Source organism: Haemaphysalis longicornis, unplaced genomic scaffold (assembly GCF_048455015.1).
Source record: "Haemaphysalis longicornis isolate Haplotype H1 unplaced genomic scaffold, Haemaphysalis longicornis Haplotype H1 scaffold_8, whole genome shotgun sequence".
NCBI lineage: Eukaryota > Metazoa > Arthropoda > Arachnida > Ixodida > Ixodidae > Haemaphysalis > Haemaphysalis longicornis.
Window position 1 is genome coordinate 120,094,419 of NW_027526445.1, and position 26,176 is coordinate 120,120,594.

Sequence of the window (26,176 nt, forward strand, 5' to 3'; positions counted from 1 at the left end):
GGTTTGTACACTGTTCATTCTCCATATCATGTCATCTTTGCCGATTCTCCCAGCGTACCCCTTTGATTTTTTGTCAGAGGTTCCAATGTATACCACTCGCAAAGGTATCCACGACAGTTTTAGCAAAGAGAAATGTAGTGGGGTAAAGTAAGCGCACCCTCACAGTGACATGTAACCTTCTCTGGCAGCCTTAATAATATAGCCTGTACCAATTCAGATGAACCGAGGTAGCCTGAGCAAAACGCCAACAGTTATTTCCAATTGGCTATGCTGGCGACATAGTGCTACTCCATGCCAACCACTACCGAGTCTGGTAGGAGCTTCATGTCAGTGTGTGGGAGACCTGCCAAAGTGCTTTTTTTTCAGAGCGAAGCTGTATGTAGTTCAGATACTGATTACCCAAACTATTTCTATCCCTGACTCTGGCTTTGACACAAAATTTTGTGGCACAGTAAACATAATGCATGTGCACCAACAAGAAGGCTTCAGAAGGCTTCCAGAGGGCTTCAGTGCCCTGCTGGCTAATCAATGCTAGAAATATGTTAGAAATCAGAGTTAGAAAAGTCAGTGTTAGAAAAATCAGTGTTAAAAAAAAAAAGTGTTAGAAAGTCAGTGTTACAAAAAATCAGCAATCAGTGCTAGAAATCAGTGTTAGAAAACCAGTGGTAGCAGCAATCAGTGTTACAAAAAAATGACACCCACCCCCCTCGCGGGAACCCCGGTGTGATGCGACGCTGAGGGGGGTTCAAGCGCAAGCAAAGAGCAACTGTCGACCGAAAGGCTGCCGGAGAGCGGCACACTGGTTATATGCACAGCGCGCCCGAAGGAGAGGAGACCGCGGAGAGAGAGAGAGAGTTTCATGACGCAGCTATGATGCAACACAATCCACTTTAATCCAATCCAAGTCAAATCAAGCCAATCCAATCCAATCCAATTTAATGCTTCTCGCGAGAGAGTGTTTGCTATCGGAGAGGAGAGGGGGAGAGTGGCTGCGGACAACAACAACGGATGCACGCGGACAACAACAACGGACGCACGCAGGAAGGACAGGGCCGCCGACAAGAGATGCTCTCAGTGTCGCATCTAAAAATGAATGGAAGTCCCGCGGGTGGTGTCGCGTGACGGCTGTGCTGTGAGACGCTGGGCGCTCACCTGGGTGCCGTCGGCCGTGCCCTCCACGAAGACCATGGCCGGGGCGAGGGCCACGTGCAGGTCACAGCAGGAGGTGACAAAGTGCAGGGGCACGGGAGCCTTGGAGGCCCGGCCCAGGACGTGGGAGCCGGGCGGCTGCCGGTTCCACTCGAATGCCGGGTTCTCCCCCATCAGGGTGGTCACGGGCTGGCTGCCATTGGAGCCCTGGGCGCCGGCCTCTTCCCTGCTGCCGCCGTTCTGGTGACCGACCAGGTCGCTCCAGCTCACTGGGGAAGGCGAGAGAAGTGTAAGGGACCGAGGTTGCCATAAAGTGCATAGGGTTATAGGGGGACGTGGCTCTTAAAACGACCTCTTTTAATTTTTAAGTAAACCCTGTGAAACTTGTCAGTCTTGCTGTTGTTTCCCCACTGATTCCAAGTATGCCATTATTCTTTCAGTAGGTCAATTAGTTCCCAAGATAATTAGAGATAACTAGACATTTTTGGAGGAACAACAGACAAGGCAGTGGTAGTGGTAAAACTGCAGTCTCTATATTTTCCAATACTTCATTATGAGCCATGGTGAATGCAAGAAGAGAAGCAGTTTTTTGCTGCATCGCTCTAATTTTACAGCTCCTTAAATTTTGGTGTTAAAATGGACACTCAAAATGGTTCCTTGCCACTGGTGCCACCAAAGTTTAATCAGCTGTAAAATTAGCTCCAAGCAGTGCATAAGAAAGACCGCTTCTCTTATCAAAGAACCGTCAATCCTCTTATATTTTCACGTAGCCATGAATGACGTAGGGTTCTTTCGGCTAACAACACACAAAGTGCCCTCACATCCCCCCCAGGTCTTTCACCTCAAGACCAAAGAAGAGGGCGCCCCATGGTCCCCACTCACGGGTGCAGAGGAAGAAGGCGGTGAGGCGCAGCTGGTACTGGCGGTCCTCGAGGTCCGAGCCGACGGCGTTCAGCATGCCCTGCTCCTGCGCCCACGAGTAGAGGTCCTCGCGCAGGGGCCGCCGGCACAGCGGGTTCTCCACCTGGGGGCTCAGGGAGGCTGCCCCCACCTGCACCAGGCACACGTCCCCGCTTCCCAGGGGGGGCCGCCTGCAGGCACGCACCAAACAAGGAGGGAGGGAGGAAGGAATAAGGCCGGGAGGAAACTCTTGCGGTGGACAAAAAACATTCTCGGCTTATATTTTGACTGGTATGGCCCCAAACGCAACTCAAATGGGTCTCTCTGCTCAGCTTCTGGGAATGTGTTCCCAAGTGCACAATAGCTCAGCCCCGTGGGTGCTACTAGAGAGGTTGTGATAAGTATGAACACCCCCTCAAGCATAGATTTTCATACCACACTGGAACCCCCATTATACTTCCCCCGGTTTTACCATGACCCACTTCTTAAGACAGATCGCCGTGGTCCTGGTAGACTCATCATAGAAACTATGCATTAAAAACACTCATTTATACGACACTCAGGTGCCCGCGGTCCGCTTCATACGACAGATGCTGGCGGGGATAAACTGGCATTTTTCCCACCTTTGATGCTGCTTTACTGCCTCGTATCGACCTTTATTTCTTAACCCCCGTTTGCTATTGTTTGATGTGCAAAGGTGAACAGTTTGTGGCCAACCAGACCACTTGCTGAACAGACTCAGGCAAGGAGGCCGGTACTGGCGGGAGAAAGTTTAACCTCCGACGGCCCCACACTGCAGCATAGCTCCAACGCGCCAACCGTGAGAAATAAAAGTCCAGGTGGCAAGTAGACCACCAATTTGAAGCTCCCATCGAGTTAACAAACGCGAAAACACACACACACGCAATACCCCAAGGCGATGACCAAACTACCACTTTCCTTGCCCGCCTGATCCAAGTTTCTCCCTTTGACGATGCTCTCCCCCCCCTGTTCATTGTTTCAACCTCCACAGCCTTTACCACTCTTAGCACCTGACCTCCAGTGTCTTTAAAAGCCATGTTGTAGCTTCATTCCTTTCTTTCCCGCCTTTTCTTCCCTTGCCACCTCATGCTATCATTCACGTTTCACTTTCCCTTCTGTCACCGCTAGGTTGCAGCCTTGGCAGTTTCACACTCTCGCCTTTCCCCCTCTCAATTTGCTCGGCCGCATTGGCCATCCCACTTATTATCCCACTTATATCTCGCGTGCGCAAGATAAGCTGGCGGGCTAGTGCAGACGCCACAGAGAGGAGGGGGGCCAAAAACAGGCATTTTTTTTTCTTTTTGTAGAAACTTTGAATTTCAGCTAGGAGTTCACAAATTACGCAAGAATCCACTAAATATAGTGATAGATTCTTAGCCCACCTGTCGCATGAGACCGCCTACTAGGGCGGCATTTACTCTCATCCCGGTCATACGACACTTTTGCGTGGTCCCTTGAAAATTGTATTATCATGGTTCCTATAGGGAAAACTGTCAGTCAAGAGCCATGCTGCATTGGGGCCACCATTACCACCGACAGCACTATTCTTAATTGCCCTGGCTTGAAGCATGGCTTCTTGTCACTCCTTGTGAGAAGAGGAACAAGTTCGTCACATGAAGCTTTTAAAGAATCCCCTGACAAATTAACGTTTCAAGAGGTACACTTTTACACTGATAAAACAACTTTAAATAGTCTTTTAACAACCCCATGACGGTTTTTTTTGCAGCCACGGGCAACTTTTAAGCCCATTCATCATCAGCCATGCCAGTAGCAATGGAAAGCTTGTCTGTGGTACATGATGACGCGCTCGTTGAAGTGCAACTCGCATAAACATTAGCACCAGCTTTCCTTCTAGCACATACTAGCAGTATGAAACTCTTCAGGGTGCAGTAGCAGCTAATCTCATCTACCAGGTGGCGAGAATTTCAAAGCCTGGTGCTTTTACGTACTTCATTGAGGTCTCTACAGTTCCTTCTTCCATTTGTTAGCTGCACCAAGAAACAGCAGGCCCACTGCTACTCAGAAAGGCTATATACACCAACTGCACTAGTGTAGTGTCGCGTGCAATGACACAGCCGCACCGAGTCCACACCGAGTGTCCCCAGTGTGGGCTAAAGGAGCAGCCTCAGTGTCACAACAACAGCGAGGATCTCCCCCACCTCTCGGAGCCGACGTCGTCCACGGGCAGGAAGATGCGGATGGTGCCCGACGAGAGGTAGACCAGGGGCAGGGCCCGGCTGTTGAGCTCCCAGCCGGCCGGCTTGGCCGGCTGGCTCTTCTTGGAGGGCACGCTGACCACGGAGGCAGCGGGGTTCCACAGGAGCAGCTCCAGGAGGCTCTGGACGGGCACAGCCATGTCGGCCACCACGCCGGCCACGCACGTGTGCAGGACCACGTCCAGGGGGGCCAGCTTCAGGTCCACCTCACTCAGGAAATGGGGCCTCGGGGCCTGCCGCTCGGCCTCCGTCAGGGGAACAAAGTCCTTGCCTGCGAGGGCAGGGAGGGGGACGGGACGAAAAGTGGCCCCTCATCTGCTTGCTTCGCTGCGAACCTGCTGAAAGACAATAGTCTGCTGCTGCCCCTGCCATGTAACAACTTCTCCTTCCTCCCCCTGCCACTCCTTTCACTCCTCCCACGTTGCATGCAATAAATGCTAGCTCAACTCAACTCAATTTTCCCATGTCCACACTGCTTCTGAGCCGCCTTTCCTTTTTTTAAATTGTGCCATTTTGCTGCAGGGAATAAGCTGCAGGGACCTTTTGTTTCGGTTGTGCTGTAAGGGGCACAGGCAGCCCATCAGTGTCGCGATCAAGCCCATCGGCATTCAGTGGCATCCATACCATGGGAGCATTGCGAGAGATGTGGGACAGCGTGCAGAGAGAGTGGTGTGGTGCTATACTAACTGGGAGTGGGAGAGAGCGACTATGCTGCGCCAACTATAAAGCGCTGGGCTCTTGAAATCAAACTATAAATCTCTGTACATTACTTTAACTTCTTGACAGTCGCCGGACTGACAATAAAGGACATCACAACAGTGCTTGGAAACGTTTGAGGCGGCATCTTTTGTTTTAGTGTTTGCTTCTATATCACCTTTCTTCAACAACGTTTTTAGCACGGTATTTTCTTTGCTACAATAAAAACCAATTTAGCATGTACAGTTGAACCCTGCTACAATGAACTCCGCTGAAACGAAATTTCCGCTTCAACAAAATATTTCCAATTCCCAGTCAGCTAGATATTGAAGTCAATGCAACAAAGTCCTCACCGAAACGAACCATTTGTCTGCCTTGTTTCCACTTCAACAAAATTTTCCCTCAGTGGGGCTGGGTTTGAACATTTATTAATGATAAAATAAACATCCCACCAGCCATCTGCGGCTTTTTATACATTCAGGGCGCTTAGTTTCATTTAAAACGTGTGCCGTACACCCACACCACCACCCATACACAAGAACAAACTCAATGATGGACGCCATTGTTTGCTAATAACGATGTGACTACCGTCTTTACATAACACACAGGCCTGGTTCGCTTGAAGTCGGAGCTACAGCCAATCCGTATCCAGTTGAAATAGCACGAATGTGCTCTGCTGGCGCTGCTCCACCATGTGTGTGTAGTGAGCAGCTGTCATTACAGTTTTCCTTCTACCTTTCTTCAAAATCAAAAGCAAAAAAAGTGTTTTTGTGTTTAGTCTTGAGCCCACGTCATCCTAACTTTACTCCGGGTGCGTGTTCTTTATAAATGCAAGTGCACAAGGCTTGCCTGCCAGGGTCAGATGCCGCTGGGCCCAGACAGAGGATAATGTAACGGGCACCACTCCTGCCACAAGCTAGAACGGGGCTTCCAATTGCCCAGCAGCTATCTGCAAGTAATCAGCTCGGTAGATATGCCTCGTTGTACAACAATATGTTTCGCAACTGCATTTTTCCCCCCCTGTAACGCGCTCTTTACATGCGGACCAAACAGATAACCATCCTTTGTTATCCAAATAAACACGACGTAACTGCCCGTCACTCCTTTTTCTAAGCACTGCATTATATGGTCAGTGATGCGGATATATACGGGGCTATTTTTCTTGCCCTTCTGTGGGGTTTTGTGGCAGATTTCGCCTCGACGAAATTCCACTCCAATGAAATTTTTCGCACGCCCCGCCAATTTCGTTGTAGCAGGATCTGACTGTATTCTTAATTTAATGAGCACTGGTATTATTCAGTTATGCCCTTGTACTTTGCCTCACATATGCCTGACATTTTCTTTGTGCCGAATAATGTGGACATGTATACAAGCCACAGCAGCAGTTTCAGTTGTTTTGAACACTCCTGCCTATACATGCTTCACATTCAAGCATTCTTTCAAGTGTTTTTCGGCTAAGATGTTGAATCGAAACACAGACAGGCATAAGAATCCACATTTTCTAGTTAGGCAGCCTAAGAAAGACTTGTCTTTAGAGAGACTGAGGGTTGATCTCTCTCTTTTGAAGAAATCTAAGAGCCAGAGTAGGATGAACAATGTGTAGGACGAACAATATGGTGGGGTGTGTACCCTTACAAACATGCACTCCATGCATACAGACGCAAGGTACAAATGAGGCAGCGAATTCACAATAGTTACCAACAGGACAATTAGCATGGAAACTGGCATTGCCTTTTTGGGTGTACCACAAGCAAGCATCTGTCATAATTTTCATCGCCGCCCACCCCCAAAACCAGGGGAAATGTTACTCCCGCATGTCAGGCACTGTCTTGACACTGTACACCACGCAGAAAACATGGGCAAAAGTAAAGCTTGTACAACGGGCACAATGTGAGTAGGTAGTTCGGCAGAGGAGCATACTCCACTGGTTCGATTCCCTAGGTTGCGTGGACAACTCAGTGCAATACCTAATAATGGCCGGTGCGACTGAAAAAAAAAAAGCTTAACAGACAGGCCCACATGATGTACCTCGTTGGGTCACAGGATCATGTAGAGCTTCAGTGGATTCCTTCCCACTGCGGTATAACTGGGAACGTCAAGGCGGACACTGCGGCATCGATAGCGCATGATCTGCTCGGGCCAGTGAGTGATACCGATACAGTTCTCCAGAAGAGATGCTTCTGCCCTAGCGTCCAAGGCTGCCTGAAGATTTGAGCGATCTATGTGGGCTGTTACGCCGCAACATTACGCGCCGCTTCACTCCATAGACCCGCACGGGACCTTTAGGATGCCAAACAGACTTTCCAGGCATGACGAAGCGGTTCTTCACCGCGTGCGGCGAAATGTCGCTTACACAAGTTGTTTTCGATTCAAGATGAAACAGGCCGCTTCCCCCTTTTGCACACTTTGTGACGTGCGCGAGGACTTGAACCACGTATTATGTGAGTGTACGCGGTATAGAGCGGCTAGAACGTCCCTTTTAGTGTCCTTGGGTCTTCCGCTTTCTAGAGGACTAACTCTATAGGTGACGTGCCCTTGGTCGAACTCTAAACGAGCATCTTGAGCGACAAAAGCTCTATTGTCTTTCCTGCGAAGCACAGGACTTGATCAGACTCTTTAAACAGGACTCTCTTAATGAGCGCGTCATCTTCATCACAGTCATTATCATCATCTGTTCATTGATTTCATTTTTTCATACATCTGGTGTAGCAAGCTAGGCGCCTTGGCCACGCTAACCTCACCAGTATCATTAAAGACTATTCTCTCTCTCTCTTTCTCATGTTGGGTATAGAGATCCACCTTCGAAGGTACCTTTGGTGATGCTAAGGTCTGCCGATTCGGTGCCTTATGGGGCCATTACAACGAGTGCGGGACTCACGTGACTTGTGGATGTTCCGACGGACGTGTGCGCACAGCGCCCGCGTCCAGGTCAGGTTGAGGAAGTCGGCCTGCTTGTGCTGTCCGAGGGACGCAGAGGCAGCGGTCAGCCTGCCGGTCTGGCGGTTCAGCTTTTCGGTGCAGCTGAACACCACCCCCTCGTAGGGACCCACCTCCCACGACGAGGTCGGCTCGGCCGCACTGGCACACAAGGGAACGATGGCATCAAGGAAGAAGGCAAATGGTGGCATGCTGTGAGCACAGTACCAGTGCTCCTTTCAATTTCTGCTAGTACACGAAACCAAGCATTTGGTTTTGTCATAATTCAATACTCAGCAACTCGGCCAACGCAGAGACATCCGACCGACTGACCTTTTATTGTCTTTGCACCCACCCTCATCCACCTCACATTCCACTTTTTTCCCCTCTTATCTCAGTCTCGATGATGATGATTGTGCCGTCACCTAGCGCCCTCTCTTGGTGCTCACTGGCACTACCCTCCCAGTTTCATGGGTTCAAGTCTTGGTGATTTCATTCGTTCTTGTTCTTTGCACTTAAGGGAGCACACTGGTCTTAAAACAACTTCTTTTAATTTTCAAGTAAGCTCTGTGCAACTTCTCCGTTTTGCTGCTTTTCTCCCATTGGTTTCGAATATGCCATTCTTTTTTTAGTTGGTCAATTAGTTCCCACGATAATTAGAGACAATTAGTAATTTTTGGTCAAACAAGGACAAAACAGTGTTGGTCATAAAGCTGTAATCTTTACATTTTCCAACACTATGAACCCTGGTGAATGCAATAATCGAAGCAGTTTTTTGATGCATCACTTGGAACTAATTTTACAGCTCATTAAACTCCGGTATTTGAAATGGGCACTCAAAATAGTTCCTTGCCACTGGTGCCACCAAAATTTAATGAGCTGCAAAATTAGTTCCAAGCTGTGCATAAAAAAACTGCTTCGATTATTGCAATATAGGCCGGTTTCAGTTGAAAGCGTAGTTAACCGTGTTTAATTAGTCGAAATACTTCAACGCTCACAGACTCTGACAAAATGAAGCTATAGACACTCTGCAGCTAGAAACGCACATCTAAAAAAAAAGAAGAGGAGTTAGCGATCTCAGCCTGACCTAAAATGTTGCACCAAAAACAATAAAACCTTTCTGCAGTTTAAAAAGGACTTGTTGTTGAGCGATTGGCGCATACAGTAAAATCTCGATGATACGAATCTCGTGGGACCGCAAAAAATATTCTTATCATCCGAAATTCGTATGCACCGACACAAACCAAAAAATTGAGCACTAAAAAAGTTTTTGTTTATTTCTTTTCTTACTTTCGCGTGAAGAAATCTGTCACGTTTTTCTGCTTTTTTTAACCTCCATGTCGCCAAGCGGTCCTTTCTGGACTTCCGTCTCCTCACTCGCGGTGCCCAAGCTCAACACGGGAGCGTTTTTGCACGCGATTCGTGCGCATCAGCGTTGTGCGCGCGATATTTTCACGCCCACGTCGGCGATTTCGTGCCTGCGGCCGCCTGTGCCTCGGTCAGAAAATGACGTGCGATGCGCGTGGCAGTGGCAGGAGCCTGACGACTAGCGCCAATGGGAAGGCGTGCGCCTCATGGTGGTAGTTTCGAAGCGCTCGAGACAGCCGACTGGCTCCGCCGCGGGGATGTTTAGGCTTAGCACCCCGGCAGATAATTCATGGGCACTTTCACTAGCGGCACGGATGATGTTTGATACCACCATTTTCGCCCACAAGATTAGCTCATTTACCGCACAAGAAACTTCGTGTGTGCTTTGAGAGGCATTTTAAAGATCAGTTAGAAGCAGTTGCTCGAGCACCCCGCACCACTTCGCGACCGAAGCCGCCGCTATGTTGTCGCAACCGGCCGCACCCGCACAGCGTGCGGGTGATTTCGTGGTGGCGTCAGAGCACCTGTGGAGTGCACGGCGCATTTTCGCGAGCAGAAAACAACCTGCCCGGCCATTAATGGAGAAAGAGCGACAAAGAGGGGAGACAGAGTCCATACGTCGCCGTCCCTTGCTCGCTCGGCAGTCAGGTGCCGCACCGGCTCGTTCGCATCATCCGCCGGGCCGCGCAGGTCTGTTCGTAAGAGCCGAAATTTTTCCCATTGCAACCAATGCAATTTCGCCGGGACTTTTCAGAGATTCGTATCATCCCGAAATTCTCATCACCCTGAATCGTATAATCAAGATTCCGCTGTACTGTATTATCAAAAGGTGTATGATACTTTCTGCCGTACCACGACCTGTTCTGCACGTAGCAAAAACCAAACTTCAACATCACAAAATCTGCAAACATGAAGAAGAGATGCATAGGACATCCTGTTGCTCCTGTGTCTCTTCTTTGTGTTAAAGTTAATTTGTGCTTTTCGTAATGTCAAAGTTCTGTTTTCGCCAACTAACCCAAACTGCTGCGTCCAGTAGCAAAAACTTTTAAAGGACTTCTGAACAACACTTGGCTTGTCTTACAGCTTGCCTGAAGTAAAATGGAGGTAAATGCGTATTTCGTGCTTGATAAGTGACAAACAAGCCCAGACCATGTGCTCCATAATAGAAGTTTTTTGCGCATATTTCGATAGCACTCCCTTGATTTACCTGCAGTACCATTAGCTCAGTGTCCATGGCAGTCAGTGGTTCGCAACAAAATTTGAGATGATGAGCTATATGGTATTACCAAATCATGAGGAGAAGGAGAAGCTCTACCTCTTTATGACAGCAGTGTAGTAAATATTATATCCCATGTATTAGTACTGGCTTTTCACTTTCCCAACAGACCAACCCAACAACATAGCAGACGCAAAAATAGCACGTTGCAGGCATTACGCGAGCGAAAAGAGGGACTACTGGCTGGCAGAATAAAAGAAAAGTAAGCAATTAAGCTTACTTTTATTAAGAAAAGTAAGTAAGTAAGTAAGAAAAGTAAGATGCAAGTACACCAACTCGCCCAACTCGCCACCCTGCTAAAGTAAGCAATCAGCCTGGAGTGGTGACATACCACACACACACACACACACCTCTTTTGGAAGCAGCTGATGTTGAAGGAGGCCATCTTCAGCTTGACCTTTGAGTAGACCTCCTGCACGTCCAGTGAGGCGGTCACGTCTTCAGCCTCAAGCTGGAGCCACACATCTGCAGGTACATGCAGAAAAAATTAGAATGTTAAGAGAGAAAAAAACGGCGTACATAGACCCCTGATCGGCCAACAGTTTCAGACGCAATGTTGCAGCGAAAACAGAACAGCCAAATCTCCAAACCCACGTTCAAAGCTGCCTGCGTTAGCCTCCTTACACTCAACAAAAGAAAAACTGAAAATGACTGCACAACATACTGCACACTGCAGTGGCTGTCGCCAAAACTCAGAAAAATAGAAACGATCAGTGCGAGGTCGTCCCGGCGTCACGGCCTCTCGGGGAGCGGCAATCTTTTTACCTGTAGAAAGGGGCACACTGCACGGTAGAGCATACCTTAGCTGCCCTTATCTCCTTCGCCTGAGCGAAGCAGGGGCTCTGCTATCAGCAAGCTTACATTTCACCAATACTATGAGAAGCACTCCCCCTACTAGCTGCAGTGGACCTTTGCACCTTGCAGATAACATGCGTGCAACCAATGGGAAGATCTTTTTTTGAGCATTTTTTTTTGGTGCGTGCGTACATGCGTGGGCGGCTGTGTGTGCCTTGGCATTGCTGTAGTGTCTAATATCTTGCATGCAGTATGTAGGTGCTTCAGCTTTACGTGAAAAGATAAACATGTCAGGGGAATTCTTCGCCAGTTCAGCCCTGTGGCCGCAGGCCGCACTTCTTTTAACGCTTTTCTTGTGCAAACATGTGATGTTGGTTGCATCGTTATTGCTGTTACATCGATAACGATAAACAAGTCCTAGCCAGGCCGACCACAAAGTTGACTTCTCCGGAATGGCCATCCTCGAAAGGGAAACGAACTGGAGGAAGCGGCTTTTCCTTGAATCGTGGCATATCCAACTCACCCATGGGAACGTTAATCGCTCGCTTGGCACTCTCCCTTCGGTGTACACACACGGATTACGTGCCGCAGCGAGGGGCTTTGTGCGAGGCCAGCGAAAGTGAAAGACTATAAGACACAGCTGCAGCGTGGCCCCAGTCACCCCTGAAGAAGAAGCCGAGCAGGCTTCGAAACGTCGGGTTTTGTCTATGTATTGGTTGGAGCATAATTAAATCTTAGTTCAGAAACTTCCCAACCAGACAGAAGTCTGTCAAAATGTTCACCTTCAAATATATGATACTACATACATCACTTCATTTCAAAATATTCCAAAGTTGCCAAATATTAAACAATTTTCGAATATTCATTTTTTTCTAATCGCCTACGCTTCGAATAAAAAGAATATTCGATTCGTATTGGAAATTTCAAATATCCGCACACCCCTACTTAGCAGCATTCAGTGCAATTCAGTTTATTCCCAATATTTCGTTGAACAATCCAGAAGACTAGATTAATCAATGGGGTCAAAATGAATGATGCAAATATCTTTACTTGCTGGTAACAGTTTCCCACGTTTCATCGCTTTTAGGTGTCTGAAAGGGTGAACTGCTCCCTAAGCACACTGCAAAGGGTAGCGATTGTGTCTTTAGCTACCAGTTGCCTAATGACCCTCAATAAATGAAAAGTAGAGTTCACTAGAAGCTCTGCCAAGCAGTCGAAGCCAAAGTAAAATGCGCAGAGAATGAACTGGGCCCTCAAGAGGTGCAACCCTAATGTCGGAAGAAAACGCGGGGTTGGCGACTCACGTTTCGCCAGCGACCCTTCGCCGCTCTTGCCGAACAGGTTGATGCCGACCTTGGGCAGGGTCCACTGCAGCCACAGGGTGAGGCTGGGCGAGTCCAGCGGGGCAGCCTTGGTCGTCGGACTGACCGCGACCGCCGGAGTGGTGACGTTCTTCTCGGCCGACTCGCTCCGGCTCAGGCTACGGCTCAGGCCCTTGGGCGTTGGCCGGAGGATGGGGGGCTTCAGGCCGATGGGCTCCGGGATGGTGGCACCGGGCTGGTGGAACCAGGCCATCGTGTTGGACGCGTTGCTGTGAACGGCCGCCAACAGGAGCAGGACCTGCCGGATTTCGTTCAGCTGGAAAGAAGAAGGGAGCAAAAGGGCAAAGGTTATTACACATGTTTCACGGGTGGAAGAGAAAGAAAAAAAATCTCCAAGGAGACCTAAGCACTTCTTAAAGGTTATGAATGCAAAAGCATTCATGTTCCCTTGAATGCCTGAGACGCTCTGCTTCCACCCTGTGTTGTGCAAGGGTTTTGTGTTGTCCAAAGTTAAACTGCTTGTCAATTCACTTGTTTGGCTGTGTTCTTCCGCTTTCTTCATCTGCGTTACTGGCATGAACGACCACCTCTTGCGCCTGCCAAGTATAAGCTTGCACCGTAGAACGCGTCATGCTATGGAATGCCTCCTGCAATGGAATGCTTCCCAAGAAGTTGTTCCGCTGCTTCCGACGCCAACGCCTACATCGACGCCAGTTTTTTTCGCTCAACAAGAAGCCATTCATGCTTTCACGTTAAGATTACAGTGCCTCAAACCTGGTTCATGCTCTGTTGTCAACAAGCACGTGCTGACCGGCAGACAACAGCCGCAACAACAAAAGAAACCACCATGTTTGAAGCCTGCACTCGGCTAAAGTCCTACTGCGTAAAAGTTGCACTTTGCCTAGTCACTTTTCAAAATATTTAGCTAGCACAGAGCCCACATTTGCTGAAATAAGAAGCGAGAAAGCTTCAGCCCTGGGCCATCAAGCCTGAATAAAGTCACTTGAAACAAAAGTGTGAGACCATATGTGAAAGTGAGGTACTCTGCAACCTCCTCTCCCTCAATGGAGTTACTTTTCGTTATCAGAAAAACAAAATGTGCCACCGAAGCGTGCAGTGTTTTGTAGAAGGAGGAATAAAATGCCTTTTCTCCGCTACATTGGGGTTCCCACAAGCCATCAGTAACGCAACAGAATTTTTTTTTCAGAGCAAACCTTCAATTCAGGACTTAGCTGTACACACAAATGCCCCTAGATGGAAAAAGTATAGGTCCCTTACTCTCATCCTTGGGCTCATATATTAACTGTCAAAAAAGACCGCAGTGGAGAATGTTTGTTATCACACAGTTGCATTCAGTTATGACGTTACTCAGCCCTATGTTGGTGGATGGGCAGGCAGCTGGGCATTCGGCATGACAGCTTTATGCTGATGGAAGCTTTCAGTCTTAGTGCTTGTTCTTGAGTTTCTGGAGGATTGGGGAGTGCACCGTGCAATTTTAAAAGTACCGCCGAAGCGTTAAATATCTTTCCCCGTACAACCCCCTCACCCCTGCATATATTGAGCCACCAAATGTAGGGCATGCACATAAAAATACTGCCTCGTCCAGTAAAATCTCATAAAAGAGCTGCACTTGTATAAGGGCCACGGCCCGAAATAGGCAGCCCGAAACTTTCTACTGTACATCTGTGTATGAAAGTAGTTTGAGTACGCGCAAGCAGTTGTTACCTGCAAGTGTTTTATCATTTCCAATCAGTGCAAGGACTGCAGGATACAACACTTGCACCAATTAAACACTACAGAACAGTGCAGATGTTGAGGGGACAATGGAGGAAATGATGGCACAAGCATTACGCAATGCATTTCCTAAGGACCCATCGCAGAGCAAAATTTGTTGAATTAGTGACAGATGCCTTACCAAACTTTAAATATTTCTCCGCATTTCAGGGGGTGGGGGAAAACGGTGCGAGGTGGCCACTCACCTGCTTCTTGGAGAGGCTGAGGTGGAAGGGCTCGACGTCGACGTGTATGCAGAGTCCCAGCTGCGGTGGCCGACTGTGCTGCGACGAGGAGTCGTGGCTGGGGGTCAGGGCCACGGTGCACGACAGGGAGGCCGGCTTGAGCATGTGGCGCACGTGCTGGGCGTGGGCCTCAAACGCTGCCCACGAACTCAGCTTCACGCACCACGGGAAGCGTTCGCCTGTAGCGGAGAGGCAGAAAATAGTGATGACTGTTGATGTGATGCAATGAGCACTCCTCTCCCGGTTGTGCGACGGATTTCTGTTGACACTTGCCCGACTCCTCATCTCTGCCCTCATATCTCCTCCTCCCTTCCTGAACATCGAAAAAAGGGACAGCGAATAGTATAGTCGCCACTGTCTTATTTTTTGCTATATTGTGAAGTTCAACTCATGCACTTCATCAGTTGAACCTTTACAGGAAACGTAGACCCTTTGTTTCTCTCCAAGGGGTGGCACAAAAGAAAACACGCTGTTCATGGCCACCAGGTTGACTACTGCACTGCCATCATACAGACTGGCAATGTGTTTTCGCGCTGTCTCAGCACTACACATTTCGGTTTTCGCCCACTTCAAGGTTATTGCAGACATCTTGTCAGTTCACGCACGCACCAGTTTTCCAACCGGTACGCACTAAACAGCCCCGACCTCAGTGGCATACTGCCTCGTAGTCTGAGCCCCATCAACTTATCAACGCAAGTTTTGAGTTTTGCACTGTATCCAGGTCAGTAGCTAATGTACGAAACGAGCTTGAAACTGAGCCTCAAAACTAATTCGACAACCGAAGGTGCACAAACACACACGCACCAGACGTGCTGTCGTGTGCCTCGGTGGCCGTGCCCGTGGTGGCCTGCTTGGGGCGGGAGTCGGCCGAGGTGATGTTGACGGCCGGCAGCAGTGCGCACACGAGGCTGCCTTCCGAGCCACCCTTGAGCAGGCGCCTCCACTGCAGCAGCACGCTGGGCACGGGCTCCACCGACCCCGGCTGGCGGTGGATCCTTGGGAAGGCCAGCAGCATCGGGGAGCGCGGGAACAGCACACACACGTTGGCCACGTCCGCCTGCGGGTGTTTTCAATAGAGGGAAGAATAAGCTACAGTAACAAGCTAAAATTACCAGACTTCACAAAATTACGTCCAAATTATGACTGCACAACGTGGGTTGTCTCAAAAGGTCGGTGAGCCAAACATCACTGAACACAACTTAGGTTTTATTCACCTTGTATGCTGTGCACTACTCTGCACACATTGAATCCCCGTTCGACAAGCGGACAATGCTGACCACCAGCAGGTTCTCGCTGCAGTGAGCAGGCCTAGGTTCAATGGAGCACAGTTCAATTGATTGCCATCGAGACTGCCAAATTAAGAACAAGTAGCCCCACGTCAACGTGAACAGCAAGGGTGCACCCCCCGTGAAAACCTACTTCTGCTTCCAACACTTTTCAGCACACAGGCAGTGTGGAAGAAGAGAGCAGGATACGAGGAATTAACCACCAGTAGCCTTGGTCATCGCTCGTAGCTGGTTTGTTTCTGTCCAACTCCTCGCTGCCAGCTGTTACAAGCAGTTGCTTCCAAATCACTGGTCCCCACATAAATTTGGATACATGCACTGGACGTAACAATCAAGAGCAAGAGGAACATGCTTCATGAAAGCTTGCATTAAAGTGTTCAAACTTCCAAACAATTAGAGCCATCCTCTAAATTTACATCTTGCATTAGCAGGTAGATGACAATATAGTAAATTTGTCACACTTTTTGACCAATGTGCACACAGTGCACAAAAAGCAAAACTAGAATAAAAATATCAAAGCAATTCCACTTAACACGAAAGCTGTCGGAAGCGCGGAGCCATGGCGAGAAGGACTGGCTGTTTGCAGGTAGCATTTATAGGCGTATCCTACCAACGCCACCTCTATAACATTGCCTGATACAGGCAGCATCACCCTTATACCGCCAGGAAGGGCTGTGGCGCCCTCTCTTGACTAGTTTCAGTATCAGCCTGGTGTTGATACCGAAAGTAGTCAAGAGATGGTGCCGCAGCCACCGAGAAGGCCCACAAAGAGACACTGGATTGAGTTTTCATTAATTTTAGATAATTAATGTCTTAATTTATGAGGTTTTCCTTATTCTAAATTATTGTGTACTTATTTGTGGCCTCAGTGGCAACGGCACAGTGCAAAGGTCCCTCCCAGTACTTCGTATACAAGTAACGTGTGCCTCTGTGGCGCCGCTCAGGACCCAGGTTCAATACTGACCAGAGGAACCAGTTTTCTTTTCAAAGCCTCTGTTTGGGTGTATGACGCCATGACCCGGATGAGCTTCGACAACAAGCCAGGCCCCTAAAGTGCTCCACACATAAAATATACAAAAAAGCTCAAGAATACAGAATAAGCCTTCTTGCACAACAATCAAACATAAACTGATCAAGACTGTCATATTCTTTTGCAGCAGCAAATGCAAGAATTCGACAGCAATGCTACCTGAACAGAGAAGTTCTTCAAGTGGAGGTAGGTGTCATAGAGCCAGCTGTTAAAGCTTTTTGGTAGGTGGTCCGCCGCAGCCTTGCTGGACACGGATGCCTCGCTGTTGGTACGAAGCAACCGGCGCGGACCAACCAGGTCCGGAGGCGATACCAGACTGGTGGTGGTGCTTCTTTGGCTGCCACTTGCCGAGCCTCTTGCCTCTGTACCAGAGAGAGACCATTCCACACACCTCTTTGAATCCGAGCAGGTCCACTGCCCCACAAACGCTCAATTTCTGCCACCTTGTACGCTCAGTGGTCAATTAGAGTGACGGGGGCAACTTTTTCAGTCAGAACAGCCAAGTTGCAGCATGCAAGTTTTAAGTAGGGCACTCATTTGTTTTTGCTTGTTTCCCTGCTGCCATGCTCTTACAATACGCTAACTTAGTGCTTGTGCTTTGCAAGCCTAGGTATAGTGCAGTTGGCTGTACACAATGCATTATTAAAACAGTCGCATCAAAAGATTAGAAAGCATCCCTTCCCTGCCCAGTTTTATGCGCGTCTAGTCTTTTGCGTGCAAGCTTGGAGTCACATGGCACAATGTTCTAAGATATCAAACCCTGCTTATTATCTGCAGACCAACACATCACTGGCAACAAAAACAGACTGACGACAATGAAAGGCCTCACACTGAATGCTCTTAGTAAACTTATTCAAATTTTAACCATAACAAGGCCAGAGAAAGATCCGAGCGATGCAGTAGATGAGACCCGCACACCTGTGAAGTTAGAGGACACTTTTCCACAGAAGCCGGCGAGAGCACCTACCCTGCGGAAGCTCTCGGGAGATCTCATCCGAGAGAGACAGAGCACCATCCTCACTAGCTGTCGGCGAAAAAGGTGCGGTCACCGGCCCCGCTGCATGAAAGTCGCCGCCCATGGGGAAGATCAGCGGCAGTGGGGCCAGCCAGGTCACCAGGGCGGGGTCGAGCACGACGGCGACGCCTTTCACTTTGAGGACCACGTAACCGTTGCCGTCGCCTGAAATGGAAGCGGTCGTGAATTAGGCAAACAGGGACTTCCTGACACGCAAGCGAGCTTGCAAACAAAACCTTGGCCTGGAATTTCAGAACCGCCATTGACCTTGAAATTTCGAATTCATTTCTACCTTTCCTCCCTTCCCCCCCAGCCCCTCCTGATTTTTCACAGGTGTTGCTGTTTGTGAAAAAAAATAAAATAATAATAATACCAACAGTTCCCACTGAATGCCGTAAAATGCATGTCTACTGAAAGCTCTAAGTGCCTCCATGTAAGTACGCCTGTTACGTACCACTATAACTGAAATATCAAGCCACACCCCCATTAACAGCCTGCGGTGCAGCAAGAGGTTAAAAAACTGAAAAGTGCCCATTCCCCCCTTTTAACAGACTTATACAGTAGAACCCAATTTACATTCCCAGATGCTGCGTCTTCCTAACTGCTAAGTCATTATCAGTCCCAGCATCGCCCCCATAGAATCCCATGCATTAGAAACCCCACTGTTATACATGGTAATCACAAAAACATTCCCGCATGCTACGTCGAAAACTGGTGCTCTGATCTGGCCTAACCAACAAGCGCCTACAGCCATGTTTTCTTTTCATGAGGATTGGCCCGGCTTGGCAGTGAGATTATAGTCTTACGAAGTAGTCGCATTTTGCCGAAATAGGGAAAAACTGCAGGGTGCGTCTGGGAAGGCTGCACTATTATCATAGTTTTTTATCAATGGTTGCATCTATTGTGCTCATCATTGCTCCACTTGCACTTGCTGTGCTTTACCGAGTTTTTGGTACCTTGGTTCCTTTGTGGTGGGGAGTTTTGATACCTGCCTGTTCATCGTCGTGCAGGGGCTGTTGCCAGCAGCTTATCTCCCGTGTACAGGCATATGCGGTAACTGGTGTGCTATGGAGGTGTGTGCTTGCTTTCATCCGTGGAATCAAGAAAATGTGGCAGACAAGGGCGCGCAATTTTTCCCAGTGCTGAGCAAGCAATGAGGGTATGCACAGTTCACCATTACAGACAGTATTTTAAGTGCGAATGCACTTTATAAGCGACCCCAAACCATCCACCGCCGGCGGCGGCGGCGGCGGCGTCGGCGTCCGCAGTGCTCCTCTATATTTAAAAAAAAAACAGCATCCGGCGCCAGGTTTCGATCCGAGGACTTTGCGGCCGCAGCGCGACGCTCTACCGACCAAGCCACGGACGCGACGGTGATATCAGTGTTAGTGACGCGCCTTATATCTTTAGCGCATTCAAACTACGTCGTCAGCGGCGTGCGTTGGCGACTCAGCGGCGTTATAGCGGCTTGATAACTGCGTGGTGTACACGTGATACTACAAACCCGATGGAAGAGATGGAAGAGAAGGCGGCGAGGCGGTGGGCTGCGGGGGCCGAGCGCAAGCGCCGCAAGCGGGCCGACAACCGTGCATTCGCACTTTCACATTCTCCCCCTCGGGGAAATGCGGGGGAATTTTTTTTAGTTTCCTGGCTCGTGCGTTTCCCAGCTCTTACGTTTCTTTTTTTCGGTCCTACGAAAAATGTACCAACGAGGTTCCACTGTATTGATGAAAAAGATACATGTTACCGCATGTCATAAGTGTGCGGATTTAAACTCAGACTCTTCTCGCTGCAACACTTTCCTCCTCATCCTCCTCGCTTTGCTTTAGCACGATCACACCACGGCTTGTCTAATCTGTTTCATTGTTAAACTTCTCCTCCATTAATTCACACACTCCCAACCATCTTTTGCCATGAAACAAAAGAAAAAGAAGAGACGAAAACAAACAATAGGTACAGCGTAGTTTAAGCAAAATTTACTTGAGGTTACGAAGCTTCATTTTCTGTTATTTTTTTTTCAATTAAGACTGGAACTTTGTTGCACGACAAAGGAGAAACAGCCCCACGTGCTATCACCTGGAAGTCAAAATTTCACTACAAGAACCTAAAATTAAAGCATCAAAAGCCAAATGCCCAATCCCCCATATGCGCCACCTGTGTTGGAGCTCCAGTTGAGGGGCACCCTGGCCGTGGCACGAATCCACGACTCCTCCGCGCGGCTCAGTTCTCGCTCCATGTCCGCCTCCTGCCTGGCAAACTGGGGCACCTGACCGGTGCTCTCGGGTGCGTGCACCAGGCACATGCTCCTCTCTGGAACCAGAACCAAAAAAAAAAAAACTAAGGCCTTCTCAAACTTATACCTCACACAAGATGACATTCATCACGAGGCAGTATGGAAAACAGCATTTCTGCAGGAAAATGCACTGTGATTACTGCAGGTTTCTGAAGGCTCGACTAACCAGTAAATTACTCCCAGGGGGAAAAAAAAAGAACCTGTATAGAAAAGAGGCACGCACAAGCGCCGTCTCTTTTCTCTTCTGTGCGTGTCTCTTTTGTTTGTCTGTTGTCCACTTGTGTGTGCTGCGTAGCAGTACGTGACAATGGTTCGCAGAGTAACAGTACAACGAGTGGAAGTGCTATCACAGAGCACGTAGTAGATGCTTTGAATAACTTCTTTCACGAGTGCATGCATGAGAGGGGGAAAACGCAAAGGCCCCGTCCAATTCCAATATACTCTCAGCCTCAGCTAGTGTTACCTTTGTCAGTTAGCACCAGGGAAATGGAGACAATGCTGGCTGAATGTGTGCATGCCTGGACGTCTTCGGAAAAGCTCCACGAGAGGCCACCAACAACCAGTTCCATTGTCGAGCTTCCTGCAAAGATGCACGGAAAGTAGGTTGCATCAATTTCTAAGTGAACGGTGGAGAGAGTGGGCTAGACAATAAGACTGATGGGGGGCACATAGAGTCTGATCAAGCAGAGCAGATAGATAATAAGTAGCAAGCCAGGACGATTTGTCAATGTTTTTTCGCGTGGATAAAAGAAATCACAATTCAAGCCCAACCGCACAAGGACAAGAAAAATTTAAAATGAAGAGTAGTTATACGCGATGTTTGCCTTTTTCCTTTCCACACCTAATTTATAATACTAAGAGGGTGCGATGAAATATAGATACTGCCCTCAAGACATAACCGGCCCAAGTACATTAGAAAAAATTTGACAAAAAGGTGCACATACTCCAGCCACAATAACAAACAGCTGCCCTTGCCAGAAGAAAACCAGTAATTTGCACACCAGCAGTGTAGCTCTGAAGCTTCTGCTGTACAGAAGCCTCACTACTTCATTCAGGCTTCTGAAGATTGAAAATGCGTATTTTCTTTCATCCACACCCCCTTCCCCCCCATTTTTAGAACTGATATTCGTTGATAAAAGAGAGAAAAAGGGCCAGGGCGGGGGTGGGCAAAAAGGAAGGAAGAAAAGGCTCTACAGCAGCTACAAAAGGAGCATGCAAAGCAGCTTTCCCTATTAGAAGATTATCAACCACGTCAACTGTCCGCACCTTCGTGAACCAGGTTGCCCAGGAGTGATGAGGCCCCGAGCGTGGTGGTGACCGCAGGACCTGAATGCCAGGAGAGGGCGACCCCGATGGCGGCCATGGCTCGCTGCTTGCTGGCCGACAAGCGCAGGGGCCCCACTTCTACTGTGCTCCACGACCGGGCAAGACTGTGCGGACCGTGCGCCAGGAGTGCGGGGTAGGCCACGGTGTGTGCGGTCACCGTGGCCCAGGCCGGATCCAGGAGCACCGCTCGCGCCGGAGGGCGGGCTGACGCCTTGTTCGACGCGGCTGCCAGATCCACGGTGAGGCCCCAAAGCTGGCGAAAGAGTCGAGGGGAGGAGAAAGAAACGGTTTACAAGCAGCTACATGCATCAAAGCCGCGGAGTAAAAGGATATTGGCAAGGCGAAACGCTGGATGCGGCGGTCATGATGAAAACTAATGTGAACTACGAAACTTCGCAGCTGCAACACCAAAGAAGATGGTAGCAGCAACATCACATCACGTTTTGGCAGCCTGACAGAATGTCCATCAAAGCAACCTCTTGCCTACCATATATATCCGCCGACGTAACAGTCACACGTGCTCGCGACATTACCTAGGCCCCCAGGAAGAAAAGTTTCACCTCCTTTCATGTTACTTGCTCCCTTGTCTAAGCTGAGCTGGACGACTATGGTTTCTTTTAGGCTAAGACTGCGCTGAGGCCTAGTGGAAGTACAAGCCATCAGGGGCACTCCAACAACCAATCTAGAGGCCAGTGAAGCTTTCAAGTGGTAACGCAGACCAAGGACACATTGATAGTGGCCAAGAGAGTGGCCAAACAGCACTGCAACCAGTAAACAGCTATTTTCAACGTGATTTGGAGTTGAGCTTTTGTGTTGTGGCACAGAACATCGTAACTGATTCTTGCCAGATTTAAGCATAAATGTCATGCCCATTGCCTGTTTGGCTGCACACATTCTGTGGCATTAATGGTTGTTCAGAAAGAGGACCTCAACCTCGCTATTTTTCTCAACCAGAGGCTCTAGTGCGACAGTCCACTCAAACTGGCTGCCGTGGTTAACAGAAGACTGAAACTCTTGAGTTAAAAGTTAAAACACTGAACAACCATTTCTTCAAGTTTTCGTGCCTTTCGTTTTTTTTCTTAACCTGATATAGGATGGTAAACCTATTGTACTTATTAGCCTAACGAACAATCTTGCACAAAGAAATACACACCTTACATTGGTTGTTCCACTGGCTCATATAATGAACAGAACTCACACTTTGAATTTGAAAGCTGCAGTGTGTTTCATGAAAATTCTCACAGCACAATTTACTTCAAACAGACAGCTGCCATCATAAAAATCCCTCTGGTGTCAAGCTGCAACATGAAAGATCAGGCTAAAGGTCAAAACTCAAATACGGTTCAAACAAGCATTTGGAAAGGCTTAGTTAACACTTTCCTGCCCATGCCTATTCAAATCGATAGTATACTATCGCCGCTTTGAAGTTCAAATTTTAAAGTTTCCCGACCCAAGTTTGGCGCTTTCCGAGTGTGCTCTGGGAGCTGCTGCCATCTACCGAGTAGTAGAGACAGTTACATTATCTTTTGTTTGTTTTTCTGTGCACAGCAATATTTTTAAAGCACCGCCGGTGTCATTTGACAGGTGCTCGGATGATAAGGAGGTGGTGTCGACATTGCATGCTATGGCACCGTAAAAACACTGCATTTTTAGCTATTTGTACAATTCTACACGTGACTTTTTGGTTGACGTTAGCAGCACTGACTCCGAGGACAACTTTTATTCATCAAATTTCAGCACCGAAAGCGACAGTATGCCAAACTGGCCCAGAACCTGATACCCCTGTTTAATGCAAGCCCCAAAAAATTCAAAAGTAATGAAATTGTAATGCAAGCCCCAGAAAATTCAAAAGTAATGAAATTGTGAATTGCGTATTGAACAAAAAAGAGTGGAACAGAAAACCAACGTTTTCTGTGATGCAAGTGTGGCCAAACTATATTTCGAGGAACTGATATTTTTGCCCGGTGGCACAAAACACACTAGTGCTAACATTTCTTCTCATAAGTCAAGAAATTTTGCAGTGAGTCGTTTGATGTTTCCAGGGGTTTTGCACTGATAGCATACGTACAAAATGTTAAGGTTTTCTAAAATCTTACATTTTTTGTGTTTTTTCTGTGTCGAGCAGCACGGACGGTTTTGCTTATTTTTTCGTACTTATCCTAGAAGTTTTCTGTACAGCTCTTTTTCTTTTTTTTTTTTTTTTTCAAATAAAAATTTCTGTTTAAAACAATTGCCACTGTAAAGAACTTTACTCTTCTACAATTTTATGCCATACACTTATATGTTGCACACGTTTTGCGACTGGAAAAAAATTGTTCGCTAGACTACCCAAAATCACTGCTTTTATTGTGGGGAGGAAAGTGCTAGGGTATTGCATAAACAGCGTCCCATTAAAACATGACACATCGGTGAGAAGCACATCAGTGTAGTGCACTATGGACACGCATGCAATACGTTATGTACACAGCAAACGTCACATAGTGGCAGCAATGAACAAGCAGTATTGTTGGTCGATGAGGTGTGGTGTGGATCTACTGTCTGTGCCACCGTCTACCATGTAGCGCAAGGTTGGCACTGTACAGTGCACAAAAAAAGAAGTGGGCAGAAGCCTGAAGAAGCCTGAAATTTTTCATGAAGAAGTTGAGAGGTGGGGTTGTAGCACAACCTATTGTCACGTGGGCCTCATCTTCACCGCCCCCGTCCATAGCACGCGGCATAGACTGGGACAGTCCCCTTCGGCAAGGGAGCTCTGCTATGAGGAGGAAAAGAAGTTGGCGGTGGAGTACAGCACCAGGTCTCTCCGTGTCTCGGAAAAAGAAGAAACAGTGTGGTGCGTGTAGCGGGTGCCGGTGCTGCCATGACTACGGCCAACATCGTGTAAATACGACGCCTCATTATCAACCATCGTTCCTTTCATTTGTCCTGCTTCTACGTAACACTGTTCATCTCGGTGTTGAAAGTGCTCACAAAACAGGGACAAAGGTAGAAAAAAACGGGTGACACAGCACTACTTTTGTCCCTGTTTTGAGAGCGCTTTCAACACCGAGAGGAACGCTTACCAACTAGCCCGATTGCCCGCTCCACTGCAACACTGTTTCAAGCCTACACCGTCTTCCCTTCGCCCTCACCTTGGCCTGCATGTGGCAGAAGCACTGCTGCCGGAGGCTGTCGGGCAGGGAGGCCCCCTCGTCGGTGGCCAGCAGGGCGGTCATCTTGCGCGCGTACATGGGCCTGGACAGGGACAGGTCCAGGCACTCCAGCTGCAGCTCCAGCAGCGGCAGGCTGGAGCTGGGCAGGCCGCTGCTGGCCGTCGTCGCCCCTCCGGGGTCCTCGCGCGAGTACTTCTAATGGGCAGCAAAGGCAGAGAAAGGAGTTGGAACGGCCCCTCTTCAACACTTTTGCAATCACAAAGAAACCGACCACTTTTTAGCAGGGGTGTACAAATACTAATCAAATGCATCCCGAACAGTGTTTGCTAGTTGACGTGATCAGCAGAGCAGTTTACCATTAGAAGTTTCCGACTGTAGGGACTTACGGATAATAAAACAATAAAAGTTGGCTCTGAGGCTTGGCATACAAATTTATGGGCTTACGCGAACAACTTGCGTGCAAAAAAGCCGAACGTGTCTAAACCTTGCTCGAAAGAAGCATATGCACGATACTTGCAGTACGTGCCTGCTACACCTGTAACGAATGCACGACATCTACAGCCAATTTCTGCACTTGCGCAATAAATACTCCTGAGCGTTGAAAATCCCCATCTCCTTGCATAAACACAAACAAAACTGATCCCAAGATGTCGTTTGATAGTTAACCACCGGGTAGTCTTACTTGCATTAAAAAAAGCACCACACATGTGACGATATTGAGCATAGAAATCATCAATAAACATGAACAATTTTTTAATAATAGGTGAAAGAGTTATGGTGTTACTACTGTGCTCAATCAATTCCGTAGCAGTAAGTGCACTTTTTTAGAGACAGGTGAAACAAAACTGCACGTCCGAATCAGATGTGAAACTAAAACCATTATAGCAACTGCACACCATCACCATAACCAACATCCTATTATCCCTTGGGGGATGTGCGACTTGACCAGTATCAACAATACATTCAATTAGGCAAAGTCTAAAAAACCACAGCTTTGCGACAAACATTAATCCTCTCCTCTATGAAGCAAGTGAATTTTCCCCTCACTCGGCGAAGCACAGACTTCTGCCGCGCGGTGTCACCCGCTGAGTGTGTGGCTGGGCACAGGCGTATCCGGGGCTTCAGGATGGCCAGACGATAAGTGCGGCTTGGAACAAACTGGCTCAACCTCTCCAGCTGTTCCTCGCTTGGTGGGGCCACTGGGAATGGCAGCGGGGCTGAAAGGGGAAAAAAGAAAAAAAAGCAAGGGTGGAAACTTTATCTGAGGGCTAATGAAATGCAAATCACCTACAAGTGTAATGCACTGTACTTATTCAGTCAAGATAACCTGTTCATGCAGTCTCTCTTCCCCCTCTCCACCCCATTTTATCAGTCAGGTCTGAGAAAGGCTAGCGCGTAAT

General features: G+C 48.3%; 1 protein-coding gene across 2 annotated transcripts in view; it reads right to left on the reverse strand.

Annotated features, from left to right (window-relative positions):
• Vps13b (vacuolar protein sorting 13B) overlaps positions 1-26,176 on the reverse strand; it is a 136,180-nt gene that overhangs the window by 76,872 nt on the left and 33,132 nt on the right. For both annotated transcript variants that reach the window (XM_077680821.1, XM_077680820.1), the window contains exons 10-24: positions 25,824-25,993; positions 24,756-24,971; positions 21,568-21,880; positions 20,765-20,881; positions 20,163-20,318; positions 17,961-18,173; positions 17,153-17,355; positions 15,482-15,734; positions 14,639-14,856; positions 12,642-12,975; positions 10,893-11,007; positions 7,861-8,060; positions 4,230-4,557; positions 2,032-2,240; positions 1,153-1,418 (exon numbers count right to left, since the gene is read on the reverse strand). In XM_077680821.1, coding sequence (XP_077536947.1) covers positions 1,153-1,418; positions 2,032-2,240; positions 4,230-4,557; positions 7,861-8,060; positions 10,893-11,007; positions 12,642-12,975; positions 14,639-14,856; positions 15,482-15,734; positions 17,153-17,355; positions 17,961-18,173; positions 20,163-20,318; positions 20,765-20,881; positions 21,568-21,880; positions 24,756-24,971; positions 25,824-25,993 — 3,311 coding nt within the window. The remainder of the gene's footprint in view (positions 1-1,152; positions 1,419-2,031; positions 2,241-4,229; positions 4,558-7,860; positions 8,061-10,892; positions 11,008-12,641; positions 12,976-14,638; positions 14,857-15,481; positions 15,735-17,152; positions 17,356-17,960; positions 18,174-20,162; positions 20,319-20,764; positions 20,882-21,567; positions 21,881-24,755; positions 24,972-25,823; positions 25,994-26,176) is intronic.